The sequence below is a fragment of the Puma concolor genome, chromosome B1 (genome assembly GCF_028749965.1).
Source record: "Puma concolor isolate L17-30 chromosome B1, mPumCon1.1.hap2, whole genome shotgun sequence".
In the NCBI taxonomy this organism is placed as follows: Eukaryota; Metazoa; Chordata; class Mammalia; order Carnivora; family Felidae; genus Puma; species Puma concolor.
This window is the reverse complement of record NC_141670.1, coordinates 146,000,315-146,016,659: the sequence shown is the minus strand read 5'-3', so window position 1 is coordinate 146,016,659 and position 16,345 is coordinate 146,000,315. Positions and strand designations below refer to the sequence as shown.

The 16,345-nt window shown below is 42.6% G+C and overlaps 1 protein-coding gene across 1 annotated transcript; it reads left to right on the top strand.

Annotated features, from left to right (window-relative positions):
* Positions 1-1,894: 1,894 nt before the first annotated feature.
* ODAPH (odontogenesis associated phosphoprotein) lies at positions 1,895-12,373 on the top strand. The gene is made up of 2 exons (XM_025922363.2): positions 1,895-2,031; positions 10,214-12,373. Exons 1-2 carry the CDS (start codon positions 1,965-1,967, stop codon positions 10,606-10,608), a joined length of 462 nt encoding a protein of 153 aa, XP_025778148.1. The 5' UTR covers positions 1,895-1,964; the 3' UTR covers positions 10,609-12,373.
* Positions 12,374-16,345: the final 3,972 nt, after the last annotated feature.

The window sequence follows — 16,345 nt, the reverse complement described above, 5'->3', positions numbered from 1 at the left end:
AGATCATAAATGTCTTCTTCAAATTTCTACACGTAAAACTACTTTCACAAGATTTCTCTGGTGCTTATCCTTCAGCTTGATATTAACTATCAGTGAGATTTACAAGCAGTCATGAGACCCTTTAAGACTGTAGCAAAGGGCACGTATTTGATCCTCATCGGAACAATGCAGGCTGTCAGTCAGCCTTCTGGGCTAAAGGTGAACATTTTTCTGCTTCAGTCCCTCATCAGTATATGTAATACCTCACCCAGTGACATAAAATTACAGATTTCTCTGCCTCCAGTACTCCTCTCTCGATACTCAAGACCCTTTATTGTTATTCTTAGTATTTAATGTCCTTGCACGACCATAAGCTCCATGAGAGCAGAACCCTAAGTTTCAGTCCCAGCACCTAGACCAGTGTGTGGCACATGATACATGACCAACAGAGAGCTGCCCAATCAGTGGGTAATGCCTTGTTCTCCATGATCCCTGCTTCCTTTCCAAACTGCTGACAAATTGTCCGTTTAATCATCTGTCCTAGAATTTTGCCTAGGATCCTCATCAGGCCTGTGGAATCTGCCATTTTCTAGTTTGTGAGTATTTGCATTCTTCCTCAGTTTGGTCCTCAGCTTGCATGGTCTCCCCCGATAGATTGTTAGCCCTTGGAAGCCAGGGACTGTGTTCTGTTTTGTTCTTTCTGCAATGCCCAGGAAAATATTCTCAAAGTGGAGGCCTGTGGAGTGACTGAATGAGCAGACAACTATTAGCTCCTAAGAGAACAAGTTAAGAACTGGAGTCATTATAATTCACTGACAACCCTAACCAGTCCCTTTCATGGGCCAGGCCCTGTGGTTGGGGCTTCAGGTCAGTTACCTCTTCTATATCCATCACCACTCTGAGGGAAATACGACAAGGCCCATTTTACACAAGAGACGCCTCCGAGTCTCAGGGATTCACCTAGACAGGAAGAGAAGGTATCAAGATTGAAGCCAGTTTTCCCAATTCAAGATCCATGCTCTTTCTCATGGTGGCCATCCCCTCCCATCTCTCCTAGACAAACCGAATTCTCTCAGGAAACAAACCAGGCACACCATGTCCATCATAGGGACAATATGATGAATCAGAAGGAGCCCTGGAAACACAACTCACTGAGTTCATCTACCAAATGGCCACGTTTGAGGGCACCTGGGTGGCTCGGTCAGTTAAGCGTCCGACTTTGGCTCAGGTCATGATCTCACGGTTTGTGAGTTTGAGCCCGGCGTCAGGCTCTGTGCTGACAGCTCAGAGCCTGGAGCCTGCTTCACATTCTGTGTCTCCCTCTCTCTCTGCCCCTCCCCTGCTCATGCTGTTTCTCTCTCTCACACAAAACAAATAAACATTAAATTAAAAAAAAAATAGCCATGTTTGTGTGGACAGCGACCGTGATGGCTACTAGAGAAGATAGTTTTGTGACGCTGCTGCCTTTGGCTCCTGGACAAAAGCAGAGAAAAGAAAAAGCCGTAATCTCTGACCCAAGGCCTGTGAACAGCCTCTTCAAACCACCTGGGTCAGGAAGACTTTGGACAACACCCTCCCCATCCTGCTTGGCTTTTTAAAGTAAGTCAACCACACAGAGGGAAGCACTGTTGAGTATTCCCTAAACAGATTCTTTCTCTTGCCCAGGGAGACCCGTAGAACAAGTAAAGAGAGGGCACTACGGGCAGAGAAGATTGGAGGGAATTAAAAGGGTAGTGAGGGCGTGGTTGCCCACAATCTGACTCCAAAGGATAGATGAATGCCGTTTGGCTGTCATTCCAAGAAACTTCTGGTTGATAAACACTGTCTGGTATTTCCTTGCTGATTTCTCACCCTCATACCGCAGGCCCTGATTCCTGTGGTCCACTGAGCAAATGCAAATTACCCGAATCAGGCTGCCGGTGACTCACCGGCTCCCCTTTAAAGCAACTTGGGCTCAGGGCAGTGACTGCTCAGGGTGGAAAGCCATGGCTCACCAACTCCGCTTCGCCTGCCGGCTATTGGTCTGCTGGGTGGTGGTAACCGTGGCAGAAGGTAAGGCTTTGGCTCTTATTCTACTGTGGGTCCCTAATTAATAAGTTGTGTGAAAAGACAACTATATGTATCCATGAACCGGACATAATTTTGTCAGCTTCCATCAGCCTGTGTGGTTGAGGAGAAAGAAGCTAAATTTTGTCATCTGAAGACCTTAGTCCTCGTCTCAGCCCTAACTATGTGACTTCAGACATGCTTAAACTTTCTCACATCAGTCTCCTCCTATGTGAGGTGACAGTATTAATAATTATTATGGGGGTTATAAGGACAAAATGAGCTATCTTGCAAGAAAAGCTCTTCCAGCTCAAAACACTATTCAATACCAGTTGTTATTATTGTAAAGCTAACAATTTCCACCCTGAATTACGGCAGGGTCCACCTCTTGCTATCCCCAGCAGCACAGTAATTTGCACATGGTGGCTGTTTAATCTCTGTTTGTTAATTGCTTTAATTAATCACATCTAGGCAGCTGCGTCTTGGGGCTACCGAAGTGGACATAGCTTTCTCTAGGATTATATTACATTCTGCTTCTCCAGTGCTCCTATCCTCTTTCCTTTCCCCCATCACAAGGTTTCCCAGGCGGCCTGAGCTTTAAAATTGGTTTGCACACCCCTGGAGGAAAGAGAGAAAAGGCTAGGGAAGAGGGGAGAAAGGGAAAGGAGAGAAAGAGATGCTGGGGGATCTGGGTCTAATGTTGTTTCTTTCACAAGTCACCTTCGTTCCAGCACTAGATACTGTTCAGGGAGGTGAGACCCAGGATCAAACCAACTACCCTGGGGTCTCTGCAGGGGCTCAGCCAGACCCTAGTCATCTCCCCTCCCCCAAAGCTCACATACAGAGGAGAGGGGCAGAGACCTGGAGGCTGGGAGTGAGACCACCAGAGGTCACTTTGCCCAACCTCTGCATGAACTCTGGCAATCAGAAGGGGAGGAGATATTACAAATGACACCTGCCCCGTTCCCAAAACCAGACCCCCAAGCACCACCTGCTGAACGTGACATCTAAAAGAGGCATCGTAAAACACAACCAGCCACCTACCTGACATCTTCTTTCCAGAAAGTGAACCACTCTTCTGGAAACTTTGTAAATACATAGCTGAACAAGCTATAATGAGGTCATAGGTGTATCCACATCTGAAAAAACACCAATTAAAATGTGAGATATGACTTCTGAATTTGGCTCATGCTTCCCACTGTCCCTCAGGCTGGCATGGAAACTCCTTCAAATGTAGCTTCGCTCTATCCATGCAGCCCTGGTTCCAGCTCGTCACTCGCCTATCTGTGCCGTGTCTGGTCGTGTGTGGGTGTCCAAACTCACCCTGCCCTCACCTGTTTATTGCAATTCTGCTTCACCTGATGACATTTAAATGTAGCTATAGGATTGCTCCGCAAAGATTTTTTTTTTTAACTTTTTTTTTTTTAATTTTCTTTCAACGTTTTTTATTTATTTTTAGGACAGAGAGAGACAGAGCATGAACGGGGGAGGGGCAGAGAGAGAGGGAGACACAGAATCGGAAACAGGCTCCAGGCTCTGAGCCATCAGCCCAGAGCCCGACGCGGGGCTCGAACTCCCGGACCGCGAGATCGTGACCTGGCTGAAGTCGGACGCTTAACCGACTGCGCCACCCAGGCGCCCCAAGATTTTTTTTAAGGTACATAATTGAAAGGGGCGCCGGGGTGGCTCAATAGGTTAAGTGTCCTACTCTTGGGTTCAGCTCAGGTCATGATCTCATGGTTCATGAGGTCGAGCCCCATGTCGGGTTCTGTGCGGACAGCGCAGAACCTGCTTGGGATTCTGTCTCTCTGTCTTTCTCTCTTTCCCCCTCCCCTGCTGGCATGCATGTGCGTGCGCGCGCTCTCTCTCTCTCTCTCAAAAATAAACTTAAAACAAAAGAAACACATAATTTAAAAATTGCTATCTCTCTCTCTGACATCTCGGAATTATAGCAATTTGTACATCATCCGTGACACGTGCCTCTTTCTGCTCTGTAGTACAGATCCATGTATTTGTAGCACTTCCCAAGTGCAGGTCCGTGTCTTTATTATCTCTGAGTTTGCCATAACACCTAACACAGTAACTGCACACAGTGGAAATGACTGGCTTTATAGCACAGAATTGAAAGAGGCCTTTGTGACACTTTCTGGGCTCCAAATTCTTTCCCTGTAGGCTTAGAGATTTGACCAAAAGAGCCAGTCATTCTGTGAGTCTACAAAATGAGCTGAGTTGCAGTTATTGTGAGTAAATTCATCACAGAACTTATATTCCTTTCTGGTTCAACTCTGAAAGCACATGAGAATTTTCTATGACTCCATGGGCCTTATAAGGGGAGAACTGCGTACTTAAACATTATGTATGAGTTTACTTCTCTTAAAAATCAGTACAGTTCATTACAAACCAGCTATCGTCTGCCCAAATAACCACAGACTACAGGTAATTGTTCTGTTGGGGTTTTTTTTCTTTTTTTTAAAGAAAAGGGACTTCTCATCCTTACTTAAAAAAAAAAAAAAGTACTAGTTGTTGATATGCTATGAATTTCATGTCTAGACTATAATAAACCCGCTCAAAATTGATATCCAAACTTCAAGTGATACTTTGGCTTGATTTTTTATTATAGTCTAATTTTAAATGTAAGTTATTGCAAATTTTCTGGGACTGAAATTAAATACTCATGAGCTTCACAAAATCTACAGAGAAAAACCCTCAACATCTGCCTGACCATTCATTCAATTTATTGACTATGTACTGGACCCCCCTCTAAGCCAGGTATATTGTAGGTGCTAAGGACAGAGCCATGACCAATAGAATCTCTGTTTTCATCAAGGTCCCGTTCTAATAGCATCTGTACCCTTTAGTCCTATCAGTAGCCACATATTTTATACCTAAAGTGGAACCCGATGGGCCCAAGAAAATGGGCCTTTGTGCTGATAGAATCTTTCTTCCATGACATTCAAGATTAATAATAACAGTAGCTAATGCCTACTAAGTGCATACTGTGTATCAGACATGTTCTGGACACTTTACGTGTCTTAATTCAGATAATGCAACAAGCCAATGAGGTAGGTAGTATTTTTTTTTCCATTTTACAAATAAGGAAAAGGAGACTCAGAAAAGTTAAGGAACCTGTCAATGGTCATACAGTTATTAAGTGGCAGAGCTCAGGGATCCTGGTTCTAGAGTCTATGCTTTAAACACTATCATGTTCTGTCTTATAAATGTTTTTTAATCTATATTTATTTTTATAATGTTTATTAACTTATTTTTTAGAGAGAGAGAGAGTGGGGGAGGGACAAAGAGAGAGGGAGACAGAGTATCCCAAGCAGGCTCCGTGCTATCAGCACAGAGCCCCATGCGGGACTCGAACCCAAGAACTGTGAGATCATGACCTGAGTCTAAACCTCAGACGCTTAACTGACTGAGCCACCCAGGCACCTCTCAATCTGTATTCAAATATTTCACCTACTTTGGTCTGATTAATGTCACAGAAGGGCTCTCATCTTTGACATTCAGTGCCTTTGGGGGCATGTCTGTGTGTTAAATATTGAAAACCATCTATTTATAATGATCGCATCATCTCTGAGAGGTGGGGAGATGGTAACTTTGGCAATTATGGAAACAGAGATTTCTCTCAATCAATTCAATTCCACTGCAGGCACTGTGGCAGGGCTAAGGAGATGTGGTCTACAGGGTGGTCATGTGGATGTTCCGGTGGAGAAATGCAACCACTGAATAGTAATCACATGACTGATGAGTATTCTGAAAGTGGACTCCCAGAGTGGTATGGAAGCATAGTGCCAAGGGCTTTAAGCCAGCCTCAGGGTAGGAAAGACCTCACTGAGGAAATGAGGCATGAAATATGCGTAGGAGTAAGCCAGGCAAAGAGGACAGGAAATGGTGCTTGGGTATCTGGAACCAGTTTGTTAAAAGCCCAGGACTGGTAATGACTTTTGCCAAAGTAGGTTTTCTTTTTTTTTTTTTTTTTTTAATGTTTATTTATTTTTGGGACAGAGAGAGACAGAGCATGAACGGGGGAGGGGCAGAGAGAGAGGGAGACACAGAATCGGAAACAGGCTCCAGGCTCTGAGCTGTCAGCCCAGAGCCTGACGCGGGGCTCGAACTCACGGACCGTGAGATCGCGACCTGAGCTGAAGTCGGAAGCCCAACCGACTGAGCCACCCAGGCGCCCCAGTAGGTTTTCTTGAGTAGAGAAAGCACAGTCAGGTTCCAGTAGATTAAATATGGGGGGCCATAGGGGGCACATGTAGATGACTGTGTAGATATCTCTCTGAAGTGAGAGAGATAAGAACCAAAGAAGTTCATGGCAGATCACTGAAGTTTTCTTTCTGAAATATGCAGCTAAGTAGTCTACTTACAAAGGTAGAGAGACTTTTGAAGAAAATTCTTCAAATGAATGACAAAGAATGAGAATTTTGAAGGGGCTTTGAGAGGAGTGTCAAAGATTCAGAAGCTAGTGGGAATGGAGCAGAACGAGGAGAAACAAAAGAATTGGTGAGCAGTGTTAACTCAGCCAAAGTTGGAGACCATGAATGGCATCAATGTCCTCACCCAAATGTGTGGCCTTAACCTGTATAGTTTCCGAAATCAATCCCTATGGTTCCCACATTTTAGAGCCCTTGTGCTAGTCAACCAGTGCCCTGCAATAGTCATCATGTGTCTAGTTTGCTGGAAGAATATGGTTTTACGTGGTCCTGCCCACATTCTTGGGCTGGTTACTAGGACAAGCTTGTATCTTGATATAGAGCTCTTGGAAATCCCCGGGAGAGAGCAGTGAACACTGCTGGACATCCCAGAATCAGAGAAAAGCTACCTAGCAGGCTCTAACACCCCAGAGTCAGCAGGAAGATTTGGTTGAATAGCCTCAGGTTTGAGAAATCAGATGAGCACAGGGGTAGGTGGTTGATTTGTTGTTAATGGCTGGAATACAGTGTACTGAGAGGCAGAGCTCAGGCCTAGCTAAGTCTGATCTAATAACAAAATGTCAAGATGGAGTTTAAGAAGAAAGTTAGTTTCTGGTGCCTGGGTGGCTCAGTTGGTTGAGTGTCTGACTCTTGATTTCAGCTCAGGTCATGATCCCAGGGTCATGCTTAAGATTCTGTCTCTCTCTCCCTCTGCCCTTCTCCCTGGCTCACATGCATGCATTCTCTCTCTCTCTCAAAAATAAAATAAATATTATTTAAAAAATTTTTTTATCTTTATTTTTGAGATAGAGACAGAGCTCAAGCAGAGCAAGGGGAGAGTGAGAGGGAGACACAGAATCTGAAGCAGGCTCCAGGCTCTGAGCTGTCAGCACAGAGCCTGATGCAGGGCTCAAGCCCATGAACTGTGAGATCATGAGCTGAGCTGAAGTCAGGGGCTTAACCAACTGAGCCACCCAGGTGCCCCTAAAATAAATCTTTAAAGAAGAAAGAAGGAAGAAGGAAGAAGGAAGAAGGAGGAGGAGGAGGAGGAGGGAGAAGAGGAGGAGGGGAAGAAGAGGAGGGGGAGGAGAAGAAGGAGAAGGAGAAGAACAAGGAGGAAAAAGAGATGGAGAAGGAGAAGAAAGAAGAAAGCTAGCTTCTCCACACTGACTGGATTCTCTGCAGAAAGCTTTCATGTTACAACAGTTCAGGAACAGACACCCACTCAAGCCAGCTTAAGAAGAGAATAAAGTAGGGGCACCTCAGTGGCTCAGTTGGTTGAACATCTGCCTCTTGATTTTTGGCTCAGGTCATGAGCTAACCATCATGAGATCAAGCTCTGCTTAGGACTCTCTCTCTCTCTCTCTCTCTCTTTCCCTCTCTGCCCCTCCCACAAGCGCGCGCACACACACACACACGCTCTGCCTCCCTCTCTCTCAAAATAAATAAATTTTAAAAAGGAGGCACCTGGGTGGCTCAGTCGGTTGACTTCAGCTCAGGTTATGATCTCACACCTGGTGAGTTTGAGTCCCAGGTCGGGCTCTGTGCTGACAGCTCAGAGCCTGGAGCCTGCTTCAGGTTCTGTGTCTCTCTCTCTCTCTCTGCCCCTCCCCTGCTCATGCTTTGCCTCTCTCTCTCAAAAATAAACATTAAAAAAAATTTTTTAAAGAGTAGGTGGAGTGATTATTATAAGGATATTTCTAAGACCCTTGTGCACAGCCAGGCTTCAGAGGGATCAGCCCTAAAGAGTCAAGAACCAAGGCTCCTCTTACCATCACTCTGTTACCACATGGTCGCTTGTCTCTCTTTCTCTGAAAGGCCTTACCATTTTATGGCATCTATGGAAAGACTGGCTTCTCTGCTTACTCATCATTCAACTGGCCAAACAAAACCTAACACTCCAGTCCCTGCCCTACACCTTCCACTAACATCTTCCACTGTGTCTCTTTGTTGAAATCCTTAAATGAGAATCTGATTGGTCACTGACCAACCAATGAATGAGGTGAGTGTCTATCAGCAGGCCAATCAGCCATAGTCAAAGATACGTAGGACTGACCTTTCCAGGGGTTGTGGGTAAAGCAGAATCTCCAGAAGGGGCTATAAACACAAGCAGGAAATAGGTATGTCCTACACAACCAAGAAATCTGAATTCAGTTGTTCTAAAGGTGAGGGGAATCCAGTTCTTTCAAGTGCCTCAGTACTTTCAACTTTCTGTGGGGAATTTGTTTTTCCATCATTTACATATAGCATCCCCTTCCAGGCCTTTGTAGGTAAGTTTGTAAGAACATGAAAGAATAATTTTCTGAAGGGCTTACTTTTTCATAGCCAATTCCATTGGATGATACAGAGAAGAGTGTTCTCTATAGAGAAGACCTTGACACTTGAGCTTGACCCAAATTTCTTCTCAGAAACTAATTTCATCCTGGTTTTTAGTACTTGCTCCCCTCCTGTGTGTAGATGCCCACCCCCACCCCCCCACTTCCCTCTTTAGAGAATGATTTCAGTGCTAGGGGAAGTGAAGCAGACCCCTTGGATGAATAGCCTTCACAGGGAGGGGCAGTTATTCTTATTTTATTAACATTAATTCTTTTCCTCCGCTGAATTCTCTTTTATTTTTTAATTTTTTTTAGTGTTTATTTATTTTTGAGACAGAGAGAGACAGAGCATGAATGGGGGAGGATCAGAGAGAGGGAGACACAGAATCTGAAGCAGGCTCCAGGCTCTGAGCCGTCAGCACAGAGCCTGATGTGGGGCTCGAACTCACAGACTGTGAGATCATGACCTGAGCCGAAGTTGGCTGCTTAACCAACTGAGCCACCCAGGCGCCCCTGAATTTTCATTATTTGGTTATAGCTTATGAACAATAAAATATACAAATCTTAGAGGTACAGACTAATCACATTTTACATATACACATATATGTATGTCTGTATGTATATAAACATGTGTGTACGTATATGTATGTGTAAACATAAATGTGTGTGTGTGTCTCCATAACCACATAACAACCACCTGAAACAAGATCTAAAGAATCCTACCTTAAAAAATAATAAAAATAAATAAAAATAAAGAATTCTTTTTCCACAAAATAACACCTACCCTAACCCTAAATTAATTACTTAAGAATTTTTTGTGACCATAGATGGGTTTTCCTTGTTCTTGAACTTTATATAAGTGGAATCTTACAGTACGGACTCTTTTGTGTCTAACTCCTTTTGCTCAATATATCTGTGGGATGCCTCTATGTTGTCATATTAGTAAGTCTTCCTTTATTTGTTGCCCCCTTTTCATTGTATATACACAGTTTGTTTAACCTTTCTCCTATTGATGGACACTTGTACTGTTTCCAAGCTTAAGAGCTATTATGAATAAGGCTTAAGAAGGGTGGGGGTGGGCAGCCGAATGCCTCAATGGGAAGAGCATCTGACTCTCGATCCCAAAGTCCTGACTTCAAGCCCCGTGTCGGGCATGGAGCCTACTTAAAAAATAATAATATGAATATGAACAAGGCTGCTATGAACATTCGTGAAGTAGTCTTTTGAAGACATATGCATTCATTTCTCTTGGATAAATTCCTCAGAGTAGGACTGCTGGGTCATGAGGTGTGTTCATGTTTCATTCTGTTGGACCTTGGCAGTTTTTTCAAACTTGTTTTGAGACTTCTCTATTTCTCTCTCCCAATCTTTCTGCCCTGCTGCCATCTAAAGTATCTCCCTTCTGCTTCTGTTATCAGGCCTTTTTGCTGACTTGCACCTTTCTCCCTGCAGGACAAAAAGCAGTAGCCACCCCTCTTAGAGGTTCACAAGATGATGGAGGCCCTACAGACTGCGAGATCTTTACACTCACCCCTCCACCCACCATAAGGAACCCGGTGACGAGGATTCAGCTCATCCCAAGGACACCCAAGTGTCCCTTTCACTTTTTTCCACAAGGGCCTAGAGTCCACATTAGGTTTCCAAACAGACCTTTCCTTCCTCGGAAGTGCAATCGTCGTTTTCAGTTTCGTCCGTTCTTTTGGCCACACAGTTGCCTCACTCCTCATTACAGATACTTCCCCAGAAGAAAACTGTGGAGAGGAAGCTCCTCTGAAGAAAGCAGAGAGAAAAGAGAAGCCCCAAACATGCTGATGCAAAAGAGGCCAATACCTCCGAAAAGAGATTAAAAACATTCCTGCTTTCTTTTTCCAAACTAAAGTGATTGGAGTTGAACATGAAGTATCTTAAACACCACAGACTAGAAATCGTTCTTAATGTCTGCAGGGAAGATATCGGCTTACAGGATATTCATGTTTGCCAGATAGGAGCGATAACTACATTACTCTTATCCCCAACTTTTTAAGATCTCGGGATATTCATGCAAATAAAATCCTAAAGTGGGTGGTTCCAAGAATTCCTGTACAGACTGCAATGCCAGGAGAATCAGCTCTCTCTTCTAAATTAAAGTGAAAGCGTTTAAACAAATCGATATAAACCAAATGAAGACATTAATGACACCCTTTTTACTCACTGGAAAACTTACAGAGCGAAGCACATTTACAAAGTGAACTGTAAAGGAAATTATAGAAAAACTGAAAGTTTAATGTTATTCTTATTCTATTCTCTGTTTGGCCATGGTGTAGATAGTGGCTACTTATTCATTTATCTTTTACCGAGGTGTAATTGACATACATTATATTAGTTTCAGATGTACAATGTAATGATTCCACATTTGTATATATTGCAAAAAATCACAATAAGTCCAGTTAACAACCATTACCATTCAAGTTACGATTTTTTTTTCTTACAATGAGAACTTTCAGGATCCACTCAGTTTTCTAATGACAACGACAAAAGAATTATAATCATTTAAGCAAAACAAAGTTATGGGGCATCTAAGATAATACCTTGAAGATATCAAAAACTAAATTACCTAACTTAAAAAACTATTTTTTAACCGTAATATCTAAAGTTACTTTTATGTTGACTTTTTAAGCAACCAGTGCAAATTAGTTTGATAAGTATCTCACTGTTTCTCACCTTATCATCATATGGATACTAGCTTAGATTGCTTATTATTTATTTCCCCTAGAACTTTCAGTAAGGTTCCAGACTCAAAGTCTGATTAAAAGTTTACATGGATGATTTCACTCATATGTGGAATTTAAGAAACACAGCAGATGAACATAGGGGAAGGGAAGGAAAAATATGATAAAAACAGAGAGGGAGGCAAACCATAAGAGACTCCTAAATACAGAGAACAAACTGAGGGTTGTTGGAGGGGCATTGGGTGGGGGGATGGGCTACATGAGTGATGGACATTAAGGAGGGCACTTATTGGGATGAACACTGGGTGTTACATCCAAGAAATGAATCACTAAATTCTACTCCTGAAACCGTTATTACACTATATGTTAACTTGGATTTAAATAAAATTAAAAAAAAATTTTTTTTAAGTTTACATGGATGTTCTTGTAACTCTAGAGCTCCAAAGACATAAGTTGAGTCAACTATAGGAAGCTGAGCGTGCAACAGGAGTTAACAAATCCCACCGCTTGCATTCATTGGGCATTACTGTAGCCATTCTGTAAATACTGCCTCCTGTCTGTGCCACTCACCTTACCTGTAACATAGGAACTTGACTTTTGCAAATGTGGTCAAGGGCTTACACCTGTTCCTCCCAAGAAGTGCGTGCAAAAGTTGCTGCTGCTGCCACTGCTTTTACAAAGAAAAAAAAAAAGAACATAAAGACATGAGGTCACTGGGAGTGTTGCCTGGGAAAGGAAGAGACAGAGAAATTCATCGTACTGTTCTTCTTTGCTATGTGAAAAGATAAAAAGGAAAAAAAAAATTCCTTCACTCACTTCCTAGCAAATTTTCTTACAGGAACAGATATTTGCTTCAAAAGTATGAGCTTAAATAAAAACTGTATTTGAAATCCTAAGAAACTCTGTATTTTGTAATAAACTGGCTGTCTCGTTTGCTTTCTTTTTGATTCGTGGGGCATAATCAGAAAAGGGCCAAAGTTGGGCAAACCTGAAGACAGGTAAATGTTTGTGTTTGAATCTCACCTCCCTTTCTGGACCCCCTCCTCTATTACAGCACTCTTCCTGCTCCCCACTCCCACTCCAGAGTCTTCCATGGCTCACAGGAATCCCAAACTCAATTGCTCTGAAATCTAGTCCATGGAGACCCTGCTGGGTGACATACAAACCTCAGAAAAATTAAGACAAACTAAAGCATCACCGCTTCAATGCCTCAGTCACTGCATCTGTTATAGAAAGCAGGCTGTTTCTGCAGTGTTTCATAGTGGGGACCTTTTCCAGAATAACTCTGGGTATAATTGCAACATTCCTCCCCCTTGAACATGCATAGAGTTGCATGTAGTTGCCTACACCTGTAATTTAAAACGTATGATTTAAATGATTTTTAAAAAATCATGATAAAAAAAATTTGTATCCTTTTGTCTAATAAATTTTTCTTTAAAAATACAGTGATGCCTAGCAGGTTTATTGCCTCAGGGAGATCATTTTCATCACTAACACCTCAAAGTGAATTTATGTATCAAATGTGTTCCTCTTAGCATGTAAGTGGGCTTTGTTGCTTTTAAAGCAATGGAAGGGTGTGATAACTCTTGTGCTTTGTGGCATGAACAGACTATGCATGTCTAAAGTTCCGATTATGCTAGAAAGGCATAACCTGAATCTAATCATCAGACAAACCCAGACTGAGGGACATTTATAAAACACCTGCTGTGTAATCTTCAAAAATGTAGATGTCGTGGTAGGCAAAGGTTAAAGGAGATCAAAGAGACATGATAATCAAATGTAACATGTGGTCCTGGAGGTGGGAAGGAGAGGGAGAGATTACCAGAAAGAATAGTATTGGGATGACTGGCAAAATTTTAATGTGGCCATGTGTTACATAATAGCCTTATGTCAGTGTTAATTTTTTTGAATTTTATGATTATGTAAGAGAACATCCTTACATAATAAGATGAAGTATTTGAAGGTAAAGGAGTATGATTTCTTCTCAAAACCATTTCATCTCAAATCATTCAGGGGGCAGCCAAACCAGGAGAGGAGGGACATGCAGGCTGCATGGGGTTGGCTACTAAATGATTGGTTTGTGGCCCATTTAAACCCTGGGGTTTGCTACGCCCCTGATTAGACATGAAAAATTAAGAAAGAGCTGACTTATTTTATAGATGTTACCGTATGGCATTTGGAAAATCATTTGAAACCAATCAAATGTTAGTTTGCTGGGACTGCTATAATGAAAATGCCACAGCCTGGGACGCTTAAACAGTGCAAATTCACTTTCTCACAGTTCTGGAAGCTGGAAGTGCAAAGTCAAGGTGTCAAGAGGGTGGCCTTCCTCTGAGGCCTCTCCTCTTGGCTTGCAGATGGCTCCCCTCTTGCTGCCTCTTCACGGGGTCTTTCTTCTGTGCACGTGTGTGCCGGTGTCTTTCCTGTGCGTGCAATTTTTCTCTTCTTAATAAGGATATCTGTCAGATTGGATATCTCCAAATATAGTCACCCTCTGACGTATTGGGGATTAACACTCCAACATACAAATGTCAGGATAAATTCAGCCCATAACACGAGGTATCCAATTTTGAAAGCAATGAACTACAAACTCCTAGAACAGCTGCATAATCTAGAGAAAGCTGGCTTTGATTCTACAGAACACAGTGGGACAATGCTCAGGTGCTTCCATGAAGGAAGGAAGGAAGGAAGGAAGGAAGGAAGGAAGGAAGGAAGGAAGGAAGGAAGGAAGGGAGGGAGGGAGGGAGGGAGGAAGAGGTTCAGCATTTTCCTTTTTTAAGCACAGAGCATATCTGACTTATTTGTATAATAAAATGTAAGTAACTTTCAAGTTCCTACTGGAACCTCCAGGCTTGTTCTGAACAGCAGAGAAACAAAAGCATCAAGGATGGGAGGTGCAAACGAGTAGGCGCAGCTGAAATCATGCACTGGGGCGGTCAGTTCTATATACCTCAGCACCTCCTAGGGTCAGCACCACGTAGAACCACTGAGTCATCATGAAATAGCTCTTATCTGGAAACATAGAGTCCATCAACAGTAGAAAGGATGACTAAATTGTTATTGTGTCATACAGTGGAATACCACACAGTAAGGCAAAACCGTGGATGACGGCTTCACATCACAGCATAAAAGAACCTCACTTCATGTTGAGTGAAAGATGTCAAATACAAAAGAATACATACAATAAGATTTCATGTATATTAAATTCAGGGGCAGACAAAACTAATCCATGGTGACAGAGGTCAGAATAGTGATGACATTTAAGGGGTGGTTGGCTGAGTAAGGGCAAGAGGGAGACTGCTAGGAGCTAGAAATATTCCATAACTGGGGGCACCTGGGTGGCTCAGTTGGTTAAGTATCCGACTTCGGCTCAGGTCATGATCTCACAGTTCGTGAGCTCCGCATTGGGTTGTCTGCTGTCAACGTAGAGCCTGCTTCAGATCCTCTCTCCCCATCTCTCTCTGCCCCCCCCCCTCAAAAATAGACGAACATTTTTAAAAAACAAAAAGAAAGAATTATTCCATAACTGGATCTGGATGGTAGTCACACAGGTGTGTGCATTTATAAAAATTCATCAAACTGTACACTTAAGATTTACGTATCTTACTATATGTAAGTTATCAGTTAAAAATTTTTAATGCTGTAGGGGCGACTGGGTGGCTCAGTCAGCTAAGCATCCGGATTCAGCTCAGATCATGATCTTGCAGTTCGTGGGTTTGAGCCCCGCATCTGGCTCTGTGCTGACAGCTCAGAGCCTGGAGCCTGCTTCAGATTCTGTGTCTCCCTCTCTCGCCCCTCCCCAACCCATGCTCTGTCTCTCTCTGTCTCTCAAAAACAAATAAACATTAAACAAATTTTTTAATATGTTTAATGCTGTAGTATAAAAGAAATCAGTAAATATATGCTAATTATAATTATAGATTTGTTTATCAAACAAGCATTCAAATATTCTATTTTCTGGTAGATACCAAGGTTGTATAAAGTAATACTTCCCTGATAATAAATCAGACCAAGAAAGGCAAATACTGTATTATATCACTTATATGTGGAATCTAAAAAAGCCAATCACTGAGACAGGGAGAGCAGAGTGGTGGTCACCAGGGGCTGAGGGGTGGGGAAATGGGGAAATATTGGTCAAAGAGCATAAACTTCCAGTCATAAGATTAACATGTTCTGGGAATCTAACATACAGTGTGGTGATTATAGTTAATAACACTGTATTATAGACTTGAAAATTGCCAAGAGAGTAGACCTGAAATATTCTCACCACAAAAACAGAGATTGTAATCATGTGACAGGATGGAGATGTTAGCTAACACTACTGTGGTAATCATACCGCAATATGTGTGTGTCAAATCACCATGTTGTACACCTTAAACTTATACAATGATCAGTGTCAATTATCTCTCAATAAATGGCAGGGGAGCCATATTTCACTGGAGAAATATTTCACTGAAACATCACCTCCTCACAGTAAGCAGAAGACTGCATATTTTTCAGTATATGGCAATAAGCATTTGTCTTTCCCAGCGAAGGCAAATTTCAACTGGAGTAGTCTGAACAGCCTTAAATACAACCCTATACTTCATACAGTTGGTTAGCCAAAGAACCACAGAAAGAGATTAACACGCATGCCAAACAGAAAATCTCTCCTACAATGTCAACATGGGAAATTTATGATAAGCCTGAATTGGACAGTAGCGGTTCAATGATTTGTATAGAAGGGACCGTGACAAAGTATGACATCTGAAACCTCCTGACACAGATGTCCAAGTCCTTAAGGTGGCCTGCATGACCTGGACTCCCATTCTGGGTCCCCAACCTTTTCCTCTCTGACCTTATCTCCTACCTGTCTCTTCCTTTTTCACTCCACTCG